The following is a 17,861-nucleotide window of genomic DNA, read 5'->3' on the forward strand; positions in this document are numbered from 1 at the left end:
CAATCCGTTCTTTCAATAAATGCATGCAGGCGGTAATGTAGTGATGACACTGACACTGCGCGACACCCCCAACATGCTGCACCAGAAATCTCATCGTTTCACAAAGCATTAGCGCATGTTTGTAGCTGAAAACACTTGGGCGCGCAGTATATATTCAAAAGCCATTTACAGTAGACTATGAGGAATTGTTTGATATGATCAACGATGACCTGGATACACAATGCATATTGATTATGGACCATATTCTAAACATTCTATTCCAGAACTATCAATATAAACATTTATTTGTTGACCACAAATAACTCTTAGCCTATATACCTTCCATTAGACAGCTGAGCATGCTCTACTGAACAAAAATATAAACGCAACATGTAAAGTGTTGGTCCCATGTTTCTTGAGCTGAAATAAAAGATCCCAGAAATGTTCCATACACACACACACAAAAACTAATTTCTCTCAAATGTTGTGCACAAATTTGTTTACCTGTAAGTGAGCATTTCTCCTTTGCCAAGATAATCCATCTACCTGACAGGTGTGGCATATCAAGAAGATTATTAAACAGCATGATTATTATTGGGGACAATAAAAGGCCACTCTAAAATGTGCAATTGTCTCACACAACATATTGCCACAGATGTCACAAGTTTTGAAGGAGCGTGGAATGGCCACCAGAGCTGTTGCCAGACAATTGAATGTTAATTTCTCTACCATAAACCGCCTCTAATGTCTTTTTAGAGAATTTGGCAGTACGTCCAAACGGCCTCACAAACCACATGTAACCACGCCAGTCCAGGACCTCCACATCCGGCTTCTTCATCTGCGGGATTGTCTGAGACCAGCTGATGAAGCTGAGCAGTACTTCTGTCTTTAATAAATCCCTTTTGTGGGGAAAACTCAGTCTGATTGGCTGGGCCTGTCTCCCCAGTGGCCCTCCCATGGCTGCACCCCTACCCATGTGAAATCTATAGATTCATGTCTAATTTATTTATTTCAATTGACTGATTTCCTTACTGTAACTCAGAAATGGTTGCATGTTGCATTTATATGTCTGTTCAGTATACTTTGTACTTGAACTACCAAAGTGTTGAATAGTATTTTCATATAGATATATATAAGACTCCAGTGCCCAAAACGCTGTTTTAACATGGGCAACACAATTGAAGACTTTCACCATCTTGAAGTAGTCAACTGGGTGGGAGCCTCCTATGGGTTAAGTTTTTATTTATTTAACTAGGCAAGTCAGTTAAGAACAAATTCTTATTTACAATGAAGGCCTACACCAGCCAACGCTGGGCCAATTGAGCACCGTCCTATGGGACTCCCAATAATATATAATAATAATACTATATGCCATTTAGCAGACGCTTTTATCCAAAGCGACTTACAGTCAGTCATGTGTGCATACGTATGGGTGGTCCTGGGAATCGAACCCACTACCCTGGCGTTACAAGCGCCATGCTCTACCAACTGAGCTACAGAAGGACCAATCACTGCCGGTTGTAATACCGCCTGGATTCGAACCAGGGTGTCTGTAGTGACGCCTCAAGCACTGAGATGCACGGCACATGCTCTCTCAGACGCCCTAATAGGGCAGATAAGATATGTCAGACCATGCCAGATTCCCTCATTTGCCACACAGTGCAGCCTATCTACAGTACTTCTATGGATACAGTAAATATGCTTGGAAATCAAGCATTTTACATGAATCAATTGGGCCTTTTCATTCTGTGTAGACTCGGTTACTAAACAATTGATATTTATCATTCTTTGCAATATCATTAGAACTCAACAGACCTTTAAACAGTGTTGTAGTACTCTCGGTCTCGTCTCGGTGTCGGATACATTTGTACTGGTTTTGACTCTGTCTCGGGACAGTGAGGACTCGTAATTTATTCCCGAAACCAGCGGAGTAAAAAACGAATTATCAGCTTCCATTCAGTCAGCGCATAAAACCGCTTCGCCAGGACAAATATATAGACACCTTTCTTGAAACAATATCTTAACAGTCTTTATATATATTATAGACATGTTTGCGCAGTGGCAAACCTATAGGCCTTCAGTGTGTGCCAGGTTCGTGATTCTGAAAGGACAGCAACCTAATGCCAGCGCACTCATGTAAAACATAAAGGGCCAGTGGTGTATTGGAGGCTATACGCAGGTATAAACTGTATACCCAGTTATTGTTTTCAGTGGGCATTGCTTCACTTCTTAATCCCTACCGATGCGTTTCAAAGCAGTGTAGTGGAGGTATAAGACTGATCAATTATGTGGTAAAATAGAGAAATCATGCACAAAGTAGCCTACACTATCGCAAAGCAGGTTAAATATATTCATGTAACGGATGTGAAACGGCTAGCTTAGTTAGCGGTGCGCGCTAAATAGCGTTTCAATCGGTTACGTCACTTGCTCTGCAAGGGCCGCGGCTTTTGTGGAAGCGATGGGTAACGATGAACAGTGACTGTTGTTGATGTGTGCAGAGGGTCCCTGGTTCGCGCCCGGGTATGGGCGAGGGGACGGACGTAAAGTTATTCTGTTACATTCACACAGCCTAGTTACAGCGAAATATCATCTGCAGGCAACAAGAGTGCAGCTGTCAACTGGTTTTGGCATGGAGCAGCTCACAGACATCGATAGCCGGTAGGGTAGGAAAGACGTTTCATCCACTAGCGGTTCTTGGGGGGGGGGGGGCAGTGACAACAATTTTGGACTCCCTTGTGGCCCCCCTAAATGTGGAGTGTGAAATCATTTTTCCATGACAAATTTTTGCTATCGCTCTGTTTTTACATCCGTTATTACAGTGGCAACGATGATGACTATGAACATGGTCTTTTGCCTGCTAATGCCTGCAATGCAGTGCTGAAACGATATGACAACAACGTCTAATGTAACTGGCCACTCTTAACAGTACAAATCTGCCGTTCTGCCCCTGAACAGGCAGTTAACCCACTGTTCCTAGGCCGTCATTGAAAATAAGAATTTGTCCTTAACTGACTTGCCTAGTTAACTGTTAAATAAGATGTTAAAGGATAAGTAGTCCATAAACTCAGACATAATAAGCCAGTAGGTCCCAGTCATAAGAATATAAAAACAACCATTAAGCATTTCCTAATTGAAATGTACAACTATTACTTCCCATTGCAAAAAAAAAACATTTCAGCGTTTTAACTCCCTCGCAGATATGAAACAGACAACCATAAAATCTGTAAAAAATATCAAATTCCCAGTTTATGCTACAAAACCATCTTTATAGGAGGTTTAAAAAAATAGGTTCTATTTGACTCAACATACCATGCCATACACTAAGGCATTGTTGGCTGAATAGATGGATGCAGTTCAATTCATGATTAATATAATTCACCAATACATTTATATGGCTATCAGATTGTACATCACAGCTGGCCGGGTACATAGTTCTGTGTCTCCATTCAGGATGTACGGTTTCAGTTTCAAAGACTCAATAATCTGGACAAAAAACATAGGAATGTAACTAAGGCGAGGAATTTCAATTACAATCAAACGAGCAAGGGCAATGACCACAAGTCAGTCATAACGTGGCTAATAGGCTAGCATGTATCTTTATGTATCAAGTTAAAAATATAGTCTAACATTAGCTAGATAGCTCGCAGTATGTCATGTCATTGGAAGAGTAGGTGACTGACTGACTTTTTGCTTTCCCAATCTATATTGCTGTAGAATTTTCACAAATGCCTTTAGTATACGGAATTCCCAAACATTCTAAGAATTTGTGAAAATGACCATAAGAGGTCTCTTTTCAGGATACATTGTTTTTTTAGAGTGTCATATTCTTCCTGGGTGTGTATCTGAACAGATTTTAATCTAATGTAATGTTGCTAAAATGCTGTCAGTTCCACTTTAAACCACAACAATGTTTCACACACACAAGTTCTTTTCAAAGAGATGGCTAACAGCAAGCACTGCAATAAAACACACAGTTCCACACACCAGATGATGATTTTTTTTTGACAGAATTACAATCATGGTCTTGAATTGGACTTGCATTCTTCTGGTCTCAGTCTTGAACCCCTTGTCTCCCTCCCGGTCTTGATTCGGTCTCAGTGGTCTCGAACACAACACTGCCTTTAAGAGTGACCACTCCAATTTATCTTAAATTGAGATGTAAAACAGTGCCTGAAAACTAAATCCAAGATGTGATGAAAAGGGATGCCAAAGTGAAACTTTGATCAGATATAGTACACTACAAAATCAGCTAATCTTTATCCCCTCCATATTATGAAGCCAGGTTTAATATAATAATAATATATAAAAAGGTTTTATCTAGTTCTGACCACATACAGTAACAGTTAATACCGACTCATTGATTTTAATCTCTGGCAAAATGACAATGCACCTTGAGGACAAATATAGCATCCGGGAGCCATGCATTGCCAACAGCAAGGTTAAGGATTTCACATAGTGGGTCTGAATGGAGATAAGGGATAGAAGGTTGTGGACAGCAGCTCTTCGAATCGTATGTCTTTCAGTCATTAGATGTTTTCATCAACTGTCCCAGAGGAGCAGTCCAGACTTTATTTTTTAGTTTCTTCAGCTGAACTGTTGGAAAGATGTTGGAACCAGGGAGGTTCTATGGAAGCTACAGTGGCTTCAGTTCTAGCTCTACACCCTCAACCGTCTAACCTCTGTGATTACCATCCCTCCTAGTCCACCTTCTTAGGCTTGCGATTCTTCCAGGTGACCACGCCAATGAAGGTACCTGAGGAGGAGAAGAACACGTCTGTTTAAGGAGAATAATAGGTTGATTAAGGCCAGACTAAAATACAGTAGATGCCAACACACAGAATCACCAATGTGTGTACTGCAAATGGATCTGTAGTTAAAGTGGAAATGCCAGAATTTTAGAAACATTAAATCCCAACAAAAAAAAAAAAATGTTATTACATTTTCTGACAGGCGAGTACTTCGATTTGGTCATTTTCACACACAAAAAAAAAAATGTATAGGAAGGAAAAGGAAATTGTGACATTTCTACAACAATATAGGAGTGGGAATATAGGAGTTTGTACAATTAAGACACTGCAGTAAATAAAACATCTGTCCAGAACCGGCGTCTACGCAGACCGGTGTGCCATAGCCAATCAGACCTAAAAGCAAATAGCCATTTGCGACACGGGCCTGCCATCATTCACTTTGATTGGACGTTTACAGGCAGTAGCAACAGCGCGACTTTATAACATTAGAAAGCATTCGCCAAAAGCAACAAAATACACCTGAATGGATTTCTGGATACCACAGAGGAGTCATTTACATTTGAGAACTTCACAATCCTATTGATCAAACAACTATGAAAAAAGGTAGGGTCGCTTTCCCTCAATTGCCTATGCACATCAACAACTAATGCTAGCCAGGCGAGAAAATCTAATGCAGGGATGCAAACTGGCGAGGGCCCAAAAAGGGCTGAAACATGCTAGGGGAAATGCAGGTTAACAACAAAGCATATGATCTACATGATCAGTCTCTCTGTAAGATAAAAACAGGTTATTGTGAACCTAAAGAAAGCAATCCAATGTTATTTGTTGCCTCGACTTGAATGCAAAAAAAAAAACACTGATATTGCAGTTAGCCATGACAGTCTTTATAAGAGAACACTTATGACCACACACATCTAAATACTGCACTTGGGAAAACAACACACTGATATTGCAGTTAGCCATGACAGTCTTTATAAGAGAACACTTATGACCACACACACATCTAAATATTGCACTTGGGAAAACACACTGATATTGCAGTTAGCCATGACAGTCTTTATAAGAGAACACTTATGACCACACACATCTAAATATTGCACTTGGGGAAAAAAAACATCTTAAAGTGGAAATAGAATGAAACAACCAGGCATTCTATTTTGGCTCTATAGACATCGATCAAGTGCACAAGGCAACGTGTGCAAAAATAACGTTCACCGAGTTAAAACCCTCACACACACACACGTTACTGTCAAGTTCAACACAACAAAAACAATATCTTTAGGCAAATTATACACTTTCTACCTATGGACATCCATCTACAATGTGCCAGCAAAAGTGAGAGAGGGAAAGTGTGTGGTGTTTCTTTCACCTCTATAGTGGCATCCAGCTTAAGCCAGGCCCTGAATCCACTTGTTTAACAAGCAACGCCTCATTTCTCACCTAATTCTCTCATTCTGAAAATTAACCACATACTGTAGAGGGAAAACATTAGTTAACAGATAGTGGTTCGTTCATTAGCTAGTTAACGTTTCACACAAGATTGCCAGGGTTCAGTAAGCAACTAACACGTTATAACTTGAACGGCAAGGAGTCGTACACCAGTTCATATTAAATCTAATTTTATTAGTCGCATGTGCCAAATGCAATGTGGTGTAGACCTTAGTGAAATGCTTACTTACGAGCCCCTAACCAAAAGAATACAGATAAGAATAAGAGATAAAAGTAATTAAAGAGCAGCAGTAAAAAATTATATATACAGGGGGGTACCAGTACAGAGTCAATATGTGGGGGCACCGGTTAGTTGAGGTAGTGTGTACATGTAGGTAGAGTTAATTAAAGTGACTATGCATAGATGACAACAGAGAGGGGCAGAGGTGTGGAGGGGGGGGGGCAATGCAAATAGTCTGGGTATCCATTTGACTAGATGTTCAGGAGTCTTATGGCTTGAGGGTAGAATCTGTTTAGAAGCCTCTTGGAACTAAACTTGCCGTGTAGTAGCAGAGAGAACAGTCTATGACTAGGGTGGCTGGAGTCTGACAATTTTCAGGGCCTTCCTCTGACACCGCCTGGTATAGAGGTCCTGGATGGCAGGAAGCTTGGCCCCAGTGATGTACTGGGCCGTTCACACTACCCTCTGTAGTGCCTTGCAGTCGGAGGCCGAGCAGTTGCCATACCAGGCAGTGATGCAACCAGTCAGGATGCTCTCGATGGTGTAGCTGTAGAGCCTTTTGAGCATCTGAGGACCCATGCCGAATCTTTTCAGTCGCCTGAGGGGGAATAGGTTTTGTCTTGCCTGCTTCACAACTGTCTTGGTGTGCTTGGACCATGTTAGTTTGTTGGTGATGTGGACACCAAGGAACTTGAAGCGCTCAACCTGCTCCACTGCAGCCCCGTTGAAGAGAATGGGGGCATGCTCTGTCCTCTTTTTCCTGTAGTCCACCATCATCTCCTTTGTCTTGATCACGTTGAGGGAGAGGTTGTCCTGGCACCACACGGCCAGGTCTCTGACCTCCTCCCTATAGGCTGTCTCGTTGTTGTCGGTGATCAGGCCTACCACTGTTGGGTCATCAGCAACAGCGTTGCGGCTGTTGTTACCTACCCTTACCACCTGGGGGCGGCCCGTCAGGAAGTCCAGGATCCAGTTGCAGAGGGAGGTGTTTAGTCCCAGGGTTCTGAGCAGAGGGCACTATGGTGTTGAACGCTGAGCTGTAGTCAATGAATAGCATTCTCACATAAGTGATCCTTTTGTCCAGGTGGGAAAAGGCAGTGTGGAGTGTGATTGAGTTTGCGTCATCTGTGGATCTGTTGAGGCGGTAGGCAAATTGGAGAGGGTCTAGGGTTTCTGGGATAATGGTGTTGATGTGAGCCATGACCAGCCTTTCAAAGCATTTCATGGCTACAGATGTGAGTGCTACGGGGTCGGTAGTCATTTAGGCAGGTTACCTAGTGTTCTTGGGCATAGGCACTGTGGTGGTCTGCTTAAAACATGTTGGTATTACAGACTCGGACAGGGAGAGGTTGAAAATGTCAGTGAAGACACTTGCTAGTTGGTCAGTGCATGCTAACAGTACACGTCCTGGTAATCCATCTGGCCCTACGGCCTTGTGAATGTGGACCCGTCTAAAGGTCTTACTCACGTCGGCTGCGGAGAGCATGATCACACAGTCTTCCGGTACAGCTGGTGCTCTCATACATGTTTCAGTGTTATTTCCCTCGAAGCGAGCATAAAGTAGTTGAGCTCATCCGGTAGGCTCGTGTCACTGGGCAGCTCTCGGCTGTGCTTCCCTTTGTAGTCTAATGGTTTGCAGGCCCTGCCACATCCGACGAGCGTCAGAGCCGGAGTAGTACGATTCGATCTTAGTCTTGTATTGTAGCTTTGCCTGTTTGATGGTTTGTTGGAGGGCATAGAGGGATTTCATATAAGCGAATTGGTTAGGTTACTAATGTTAGCTCATCTGATGTTGTAACGTTAGCTAGCTGTCTGACTATTAGCAAGCTAATTGTCACACCATAAACTTTTGATCAGATGAGTTGGCTAATTTTGATCAACATTTCTCTGGCTAGTTAACAAAGAATTCAATCCAGCTAGCAAGATAGTTAACAATGCTTGTTCCACCACACTATGTCCCTCACCTCAAACTGTCCAAATTCCAGTTGTTTTTCGGTTACAGCTCATGAAGTACGCTTTATCACCTTCTCATCACCGTCTCGGTGGTCAGGCTTCTCACCTAAACGTTACCTCTTAATTTATCGTTCAGGAGACACGATGCTGCAACTGCCTTTCTACTCTGTGCTGTCTTTCCTGTAACTAGCCAATTGGTTGTCTCTTCTCTCTCCAGTCGCTTGCTACACTGCATTCTGCTGTTATGTGAACGATTGGCTGAGCCTTGGATACAGCCAGTATTGCTCCAAACGCGCATTACTCATCCGCTTACAGCCAGTAGTGATCCAAACCACCTCCCCTCCCAAACTTTTCTCATTGGATCTTTTATTTTACCTCTAACAGTTAAGGACAAATTCTTATTTTCAACGACGGCCTAGGAACAGTGGGTTAACTTCCTGTTCAGGGGCAGAACGACAGATTTTGTACCTTGTCAGCTCGGGGGTTTGAACTCGCAACCTTCCGGTTACTAGTCCAACGCTCTAACCACTAGGCTACCCTGCCGCCCCTACGCGAATCACGAAGCTATTTGGATTCAAAACTACGAATTTCGCCGAAAGGGGAAATGAGAAAACATTAGATAAACCATCTTTTAAACGGATTCAGCTAGTTGGCCTTCAAACTTGCACTGATAAACGATGGGGAATAGTAAGTAGCCTGCTCGTACTTCTGCAATGCCTGCTTGTCAGAACCCACATTTTGACAACTGAATGAGAACTTGCCTACCCACCGATTTGATCTATGCCAAATCAATTTGATTGACAACTAAGATATGTTAACTGTGGATAAGTAATTCACGTTCAGCATAGTTAGCTAGTTAGGAAAGTGATCTCTAGCTGTAGCCAACGAAAAACGGTATGATTGGGAAAAAGTCGGTCACTCACCCACTCCTCCAACGACATGATATCCTCCCAGCAGCTCGCTAACTTTAGGCTTCGTATTTTTAGCATGCTAAATAAATAGAGGCTGGGGGTGTCAAACTCAATCAGTGCATGGGCCAGATTACATTTTTTTTAAACGAATTTGTGAACCAGACTTAACCATTTCTTTTGACAAAATAAACAAAAAACTTAACTGCGAACCAACCACTGTATTATTTGGGAAAAACATATGGCCCTTTATAATGTCCACTTACGTACATATGATACTGTATATAGCGTTTTAACAACAAAACAAAAGAGATAAATACTATTTGTTCTGCCTTTGCTGCTATGCTTGCATAATATGCTGCGACCCTAATCAAAAGGCATTTAATATAACAAGTTGTTGTAACGTAAAACATGTTTATTTGATTTCTGTTGCACTGCATAGATCACCGGTGTGGTTAAATGCAGCATTGCTGCATGGTGCACTCAAAATGTATTGTAGTTGAATAGCCAGCTTAGGCTACTGCTCTGATTTTGCTGTAATAGTCTTACATGTTCTTCCTTTGCAATGGTTGTTTTGTTGCAGGTTGTTTTTTAGTTATTCATTGTCAAGCTTTAAAAAACGAAACCATACAGCAACAATTTAGTAGCATGTCTGTACTCTTGTCTGTACTCTATCCCTCCACTGTGCGCTGTAAATGGAACACAAATGCAGCGCAATTGAAGTTGAATTCACCTATGCAACCACACCAGGCAGTAATTTCATAAAGTAGATGACTCGACTGACTCAGTTATACTCGCTTGTGCGTAATATTCAGACTGCGGGCCTTGTGTTTGACACGTGTGCTAGCCTCTTACCCACGTTATGACTGACTTTGCCCTTGCTAGTTTGATTGCACTGACATTCCCAGCCTTAGTTAAAGTCGTCCATTGTATTACAACTGAAACAGAGCATCCCGAATGGGTGGAGGCAGCAAACAATGTACCAGGCCAGCTGTGATTTACAACCTGATAGCAATATTTTTTTAGACTACCAAGAAATGTATTGATTAATTATATTAATCATGTATTGAACTGCATCCATCTATTTTGCCAACAATGAGTTACTGTATGTCATGGAATCTTGACTCAAATATAACCTCTTTTTAAAACCTCTTATTGAGTTGGTTTCAAAGCATAAACTGGGAATTTGATATTTTTGACTGATATCATGTTTGTTTCATATTAGCATAGTAGTTAAAACACTGTCAGTACCACTTTAAGTTCTGGTGATTTGTAGACCACCAGATAGACATCACACCTAGCTCAGGGAGATCCTTGTGAACAAACAGAATGCCCTAGAATACATAGATCCTATGTCTATCCAGTTCTTTCGGATCTACGGGCAGGGAACAGGGAAGGGACCAAAACACTGGATTAGAACCCATCCAATGCAGCATTCCAGAACTCACCTACACTGAGCAGCAGTATCAATGCTGCGATCCCAGGTAGAATGACAGAATACTCCCGTTGAAGAAAATACTGGTGGGCCACATGATCGCTGTCCACGAACGGCTGGAAAAGGTACATTAACAGTCAAGTTAGTCAGTGGACACAAAAACGATTTCAGGCAACAAGTTTAATTTGCAGATCTAATCTATAGCCTGGTCCCAGAATGGATTGTGCGGTCTTGGAAAATCATTGGTATGCCATGGCAGGTGTTGGCAAAACAGCACAAACAGATTTTGGACCAGAATAGCAGATCTAGGCTATAAATTACCTACCAGAATGATTACCCATATTGTGTAGTATGTAAACAACAGGAGGCTGAAGCCAACAAGGCCCATGCCAACTGCTTGGTCTGCCCCTGTGGCCTACAAGAAAGTAAGACCAAATGTATGAGTGTGAGGTTAAAAATAGCTAAAGCATCATATGAATAGCTATTATTACTAATAATAAGAACACTTAGTACGCATGGCTAGATAGCTATACGTATAAGGTGATTCATATAGCTAACCAGGTAAGCTAGCTAACACTACAAAGTTTAATTTGATAATCTGGCAAGGTGATAAATATACCATGCATGACACAAAAAAAGACAATAGTGTGATGGATTGCTGTAACTACCATACAGTACAGACAGGTTTGAGAGATTATCTAGGAAGCTAGCTAGCTAATTCAGTTTAACATACACCTTTTCTGGCTTTGACATGGTCTCTGGAGCTTCCCTAACGACATTTTACCAGCTAATCCGTATATAATTAAATATATTTGTGGATATAAATGAAAATGGCAGCATTATTCAGGGTAAATCACAACTTTGTGTATTTCTCTCACCATTTCTGACGTGTTGTTTCCGCGTATGAATCACTTCCGTAAACTGCGAGGTGACCCGGATGTGGAAGAACATATATATATTTTTTTTTTCATTGTCACGTGGCCATTACAATGAAATACCTTTCTTGCATGCTCTTTCCCAACAATGCAGAAATCAATGTCAGTAGTACTATAACGAAAAAGTTAAGTAGAACAAAAACACATAATGAATAGAAATAAGATGACCACGAGAAAGTAAGTAGCTATATACAGGGTCACGCTATATACATGGTTTTCTTGGGAGTTGTAGTTGTATTAAAAAGGTTTCCCACTCTTTGGTTGTAATGCCAGCATCTATAAAGGTTTTCTGTACAAGTCAGGCAGACTAGAGCATCTTGCCAAATGGTGATTGAAATTGAAAATAATTATGTTATCATAATTTACAACTAGGCCTGCTAAAATACTAAAAAACTGTTCTTCCGTTTGTCAGTGGTGTAAAGTATTTAAATAAAAAATACTTTAAAGTACTACATAAGTAGTTTTTGGGGGTATCTGGACTTTACTTTACTATTCATATTTTTGACAACTTTTACTTTTACTTCACTGCATTCCTAAAGAAAATTATGTACTTTTTACTCCATAAATTTTCCCTGACACACAAATGTACTTGTTACATTTTGAATGCTTAGCAGGACAGGAAAATGGTCCAATTCACGCACTTATCAAGAGAACATCGCTGGTCACCCCCTGCCTTTGATCTGGTAGACTCACTAAACACACATGCTTAGTTTGTAAATGATGTCTGAGTGTTAGAGTGTGCACCTGGCTATACATAAATAAAAAAACATCTAGAAAATGTTGCTGTCTGATTTGCTTAATATAAGGAATTTGAAATTATTTATACTATTACTTTTGATACTTATGTATATTTAAAACCAAATACTTTTAGACTTTTACTCAAGTAGTATTTTACTGGGTGACTTTCACTTTTACTTGACTCATTTTTTATTACGGTATCTTTACTTTTACTCAAATATGACAATTGGGTACTTTTTCCACCACTGCAAATACTTTGACTTTTACTCAAGTAATATTTTACTGGGTGACTTTCGCTTTTTACTTGAGTAACTTTCTGTTAAGGTAGCTTCACTTTTACTCAAGTGTGAAAATATGGGTACTTTTTCCACCCCACCACTGCCATTTGTCCATTGCTGTTGGGTTACCTCTCAAATTAGTAGGCCTACCCATAATAGAGTAATACCACCTATGAATCTATTTCAACATCCTCTTTGGTAAATGTGAATGTGGCCACCCAACATGTACCAGCTGGAGGATTCATGACCAGACATCTCGATCACATGTAAGTGATGGGTGTGTCCTTGAGATCCTAGTGTACACATGTAACTCAGACATATTTACACTACAAGATGGAGTCAAAGTAACAGCATGATCATCACCGAGGTATAGACTCCTATATGAAATTCTGAGCTACATTGTAGTATGGATGTGTAATAAATCAGCCCAAAAGTTTTTCAGATGCCCAACAATAATTTTATTTCCACAAAATATGACATTTACACTGTTCCACTAGACATTTACAATCTAAAATAGGAAACATTAGAATAGTGTGTAGAAATATAGTTCCAATTCATCATGCCACAGTGTACCTCCACATGTGAGTTTAAAGTGATAGAATAAATAGATTTTAGGAGAAAAAATTAAGATGAGAAAACTTTGGCGCAATCCTGTAAGTGTATGTGTAAAATAAATATCTCACAATAATTCTGGAAAGTCTGATAAAATGGTAATTTCAATAGTCAAGATAGTTGTCCAGACCTATGTGCTGTTATGAATCTTGGAATAGCATATCTGGTCCCCGTTCAATCATGGTTCTTCTACCTACTGAGCTGATGAGCCTCAGGAAAGGCCCATGTGAGGTTTTGAACCATGAAAGTGATTTACAGTACTCCCCCTCTATCTTTCAGAGAGCAATCTCAGAGTGTTGACTGCCATCCTCTACCTACTGTACCAAGTTATTCAACCCACAACAAGGAGGGGATACTCTGGCAGATTTAAAATGCAATGACACATATCTGATGATGTGCTGCACCAGAGAAAATCGCACCCTGTGTTGACTCATTCATATTTCAAATATGCAGGATAAAATCCTTGGCGCTCCATTCATGGCAGCAGAACCTCATGTTAACATGGTTCTACTCTGGTTACAAACAGTCACGTACTGAAAACAGAACCCAAACAATACAAGGAATATACAACAAGCCCTCTTGTACACATACAATCAGTAGCAGGAGAATCAGAAACAATCAATTATTTCAACTCTAGAGAAGACCAAAACAAAATTGTATACTAGATTTTTTTAGTGTTACAAAGAAGAGCACAGGTTTTTCAATACATCTCTGCTGCATACAAAAAGTAAACCAGCCAGCTGGTTTGGAAATACAAACAACTAATATACGAATTAAGTGTTTGACATTAGAACTATTATCAGTTTATCATTAATACAAATTATCATTATACCACCTCAGAGACAGTGTAATGTAATGAGAGGCAGAGTGAAAGAAAGATAGTAGATTTGTTGTAAAAGCCCCTGTTAAAATACTCAGATTCAGTGTCTTACCTACAAAGGGGCAAAAAAGTATTTAGTCAGCCACCAATTGTGCAAGTTCTCCCACTTAAAAAGATGAGAGAGGCCTGTAATTTTCATCATAGGCACACTTCAACTATGACAGACAAAATGAGAAAAAAAATCCAGAAAATCACATTGTAGGATTTTTAATTAATTTATTTGATTATTTAATTATGGTGGAAAATAAGTATTTGGTCAATAACATTAGTGTATCTCAATACTTTGTTATATACCCTTTGTTGGCAATGACAGAGATCAAACGTTTTCTGTAAGTCTTCACAAGGTTTTCTGTCACACACTGTTGCTGGTATTTTGGCCCATTCCTCCATGCAGATCTCCTCTTGAGCAATGATGTTTTGGGGCTGTTGCTGAGCAACATGGACTTTCAACTCCCTCCAAAGATTTTCTATGGGGTTGAGATCTGGAGACTGGCTAGGCCACTCCAGGACCTTGAAATGCTTCTTACGAAGCCACTCCTTCGTTGCCCGGGCGGTGTGTTTGGGATCATTGTCATGCTGAAAGACCCAGCCACGTTTCATCTTCAATGCCCTTGCTGATGGAAGGAGGTTTTCACTCAAAATCTCACGATACATGGCCCCATTCATTCTTTCCTTTACATGGATCAGTTGTCCTGGTCCCTTTGCAGAAAAACAGCCCCAAAGCATGTTTCCACCCCCATGCTTCACAGTAGGTATGGTGTTCTTTGGATGCAACTCAGCATTCTTTGTCCTCCAAACACGACGAGTTGAGTTTTTTACCAAATAGTTATATTTTGGTTTCATCTGACCATATGACATTCTCCCAATCTTCTTCTGGATCATCCAAATGCTCTCTAGCAAACTTCAGATGGGCCTGGACATGTACTGGCTTAAGCAGGGGGACACGTCTGGCACTGCAGGATTTGAGTCCCTGGTGGCGTAGTGTGTTACTGATGGTAGGCTTTGTTACTTTGGTCCCAGCTCTCTGCAGGTCATTCACTAGGTCCCCCCGTGTGGTTTTGGGATTTTTTCTCACCGTTCTTGTGATCATTTTGACCCCACGGGGTGAGATATTGCGTGGAGCCCCACATCGAGGGAGATTATCAGTGGTCTTGTATGTCTTCCATTTCCTAATAATTGCTCCCACAGTTGATTTCTTCAAACCAAGCTGCTTACCTATTGCAGATTCAGTCTTCCCAGCCTGGTGCAGGTCTACAATTTTGTTTCTGGTGTCCTTTGACAGCTCTTTGGTCCTGGCCATAGTGGAGTTTGGAGTGTGACTGTTTGAGGTTGTGGACAGCTGTCTTTTATACTGATAACAAGTTCAAACAGGTGACATTAATACAGGTAACGAGTGGAGGACAGAGGAGCCTCTTAAAGAAGAAGTTACAGGTCTGTGAGAGCCAGAAATCTTGCTTGTTTGTAGGTGACCAAATACTTATTTTCCACCATAATTTGCAAATAAATTCATTAAAAATCTTACAATGTGATTTTCTGGATTTATTTCCTTCTCATTTTGTCTGTCACATTTGAAGTGTACCTATGATGAAAATTACAGGCCTCTCTCATCTTTTTAAGTGGGAGAACTTGCACAATTGGTGGCTGACTAAATACTTTTTTGCCCCACTGTATATCAAGTTAATGAAATAGAGGTGAATGGTCCACATCAATGTGACACATTAAAATAAAGCTAAGAAGAATGTCTGTGTCGTTAACATTTTCCCATGCATGTGTATTCATGTCAGAGGAGTTTTAGCTTATGCATTTAATGTTTCCTTTTTTTCAAGAGTACACCCACACAGTATAAACAGCAACATCTACAATGTCAATTATGCACATTGGAGAGTGAAACAAAAACATTGCAACGGCACAAAAATACAAATGTTATTTTTCAAGGGCCAGGACATTTAGGACAGTTTCTCTCTATGCCTCTGAATGTCAAATCTCAGTACGCTATGAATGTCTGGTGTGGTGTAAATAAAACATCCTTGTTAGGAAGACACAGTATGTAGAGGATAAATGTGGGTAGATAAAAGCCCATTGTCACTTTTTCCTTTGAAAGACATTTTAATTAAGCAGACTAAGGGCGAAAAGACAGGCTATGCATTAGGTCTGTATTCCTGCTGAGTTGACTCAGATCAACTGAAAGGATACTCAGGGGTCAAGAACCGTAAGACAGGCTATGCATTAGGTCTGTATTCCTGCTGTGTTGACTCAGATCAACTGAAAGGATACTCAGGGGTCAAGAACCGTAAGACAGGCTATGCATTAGGTCTGTATTCCTGCTGTGTTGACTCAGATCAACTGAAAGGATACTCAGGGGTCAAGAACCGTAAGACAGGCTATGCATTAGGTCTGTATTCCTGCTGAGTTGACTCAGATCAACTGAAAGGATACTCAGGGGTCAACAACCGTAAGACAGGCTATGCATTAGGTCTGTATTCCTGCTGAGTTGACTCAGATCAACTGAAAGGATACTCAGGGGTCAAGAACCGTAAGACAGGCTATGCATTAGGTCTGTATTCCTGCTGAGTTGACTCAGATCAACTGAAAGGATACTCAGGGGTCAAGAACCGTAAGACAGGCGAGTGGCAAGCTGTTCTGATTTCTGCACACATAAACAATTCGACTTGCACACGCACATTTGTTTGCAGCACAGACATACACACATGCACAAACATGCATGTGCAGACAGACACACACACGGACATACACACGCACAATATGCAGATGTACGCACACAAACTCCCACGTTTTGGTTCCCTCTCCCTCCCTCACAAAGACGTACGCAGGCACACAGGCACAAACACGCATACAAAAGGACATTGTCATTTGGGGATGAGGGTGGAGCTTCTTCTGAAAACCCTCCGTTGTTAAGCCAGTGCACACCAGGTGCATTGTGCCACATGGGGCAGCTGCATGAGACTGACTCATTGGCTCTGATTGGCTCTGACTACACCATACCTACAATGCAATGTTCTTCTAACACATTCAAGATCCGGGGGCGACAGAAATGAAATTACATTTCCCCCCCAGGAAATAGAATAGCTTGGTCATTTTGGAGAAGATGACCAGATGCTGTCAGTTGTATCATTACAACCCTTATTCACTTGTAGGTTGATTTTGCTTGATAACGAGTCAACATCTCGGGTGATATTGCGACTGACGTGGAATGGCAACAGTTGGACAGCTCATGTGGCCAAGGCCACATAGAAAGTACCTCACAAAGAAGGACTATGATGTTAGCTGGCTAACTTTAGTACCCCACTTCAGTAACTTAACAACATGTTATGGGTCCCAATTCAATCAAAATCAGTAACCAGGTTTAAAAAAAAACAATACTCTTCCCTTGCAGCGAGAAAGCAAGTTTGAAATAACATGCGGTCGAGTTTCCTTTTGCATCACACTGTAAACATTGGTTTGTTGAGAACACCAATCCAAAAGGGGATGGGTGTAACCTGGTAACAGACAGCTCCTGTCCTTGAGAACACCAATCCAAAAGGGGATGAGTGTAACCTGGTAACAGACAGATCCTGTCCTTGAGAACACCAATCCAGAAGGGGATGGGTGTAACCTGGTAACAGACAGATCCTGTCCTTGAGAACACCAATCCAAAAGGGGATGGGTGTAACCTGGTAACAGACAGCTCCTGTCCTTGAGAACACCAATCCAGAAGGGGGGATAACA

At 41.0% G+C, this 17,861-nt stretch overlaps 2 protein-coding genes across 3 annotated transcripts in view; both read right to left on the reverse strand.

Moving 5' to 3' along the window:
* Nucleotides 1-3,547: 3,547 nt before the first annotated feature.
* LOC118385536 (dolichol phosphate-mannose biosynthesis regulatory protein-like) lies at nucleotides 3,548-11,632 on the reverse strand. The gene is made up of 4 exons (XM_035772748.2): nucleotides 11,571-11,632; nucleotides 11,018-11,107; nucleotides 10,706-10,808; nucleotides 3,548-4,732 (listed from the first exon to the last, which is right to left on the reverse strand). The coding sequence occupies exons 1-4, from the start codon at nucleotides 11,571-11,573 to the stop codon at nucleotides 4,677-4,679; spliced, it is 252 nt and encodes an 83-aa protein (XP_035628641.1). The 5' UTR covers nucleotides 11,574-11,632; the 3' UTR covers nucleotides 3,548-4,676.
* Nucleotides 11,633-13,077: 1,445 nt separating this feature from the next.
* Nucleotides 13,078-17,861, reverse strand: part of LOC118385537 (protein FAM102A-like) — a 70,450-nt gene continuing 65,666 nt past the window's right edge. For both annotated transcript variants that reach the window (XM_052521658.1, XM_052521659.1), the window contains exon 19: nucleotides 13,078-17,806. The gene's annotated coding sequence lies outside the window, so the exon portion shown is untranslated. The remainder of the gene's footprint in view (nucleotides 17,807-17,861) is intronic.

The sequence above is a fragment of the Oncorhynchus keta genome, chromosome 6 (genome assembly GCF_023373465.1).
Source record: "Oncorhynchus keta strain PuntledgeMale-10-30-2019 chromosome 6, Oket_V2, whole genome shotgun sequence".
Classification (NCBI taxonomy): domain Eukaryota; kingdom Metazoa; phylum Chordata; class Actinopteri; order Salmoniformes; family Salmonidae; genus Oncorhynchus; species Oncorhynchus keta.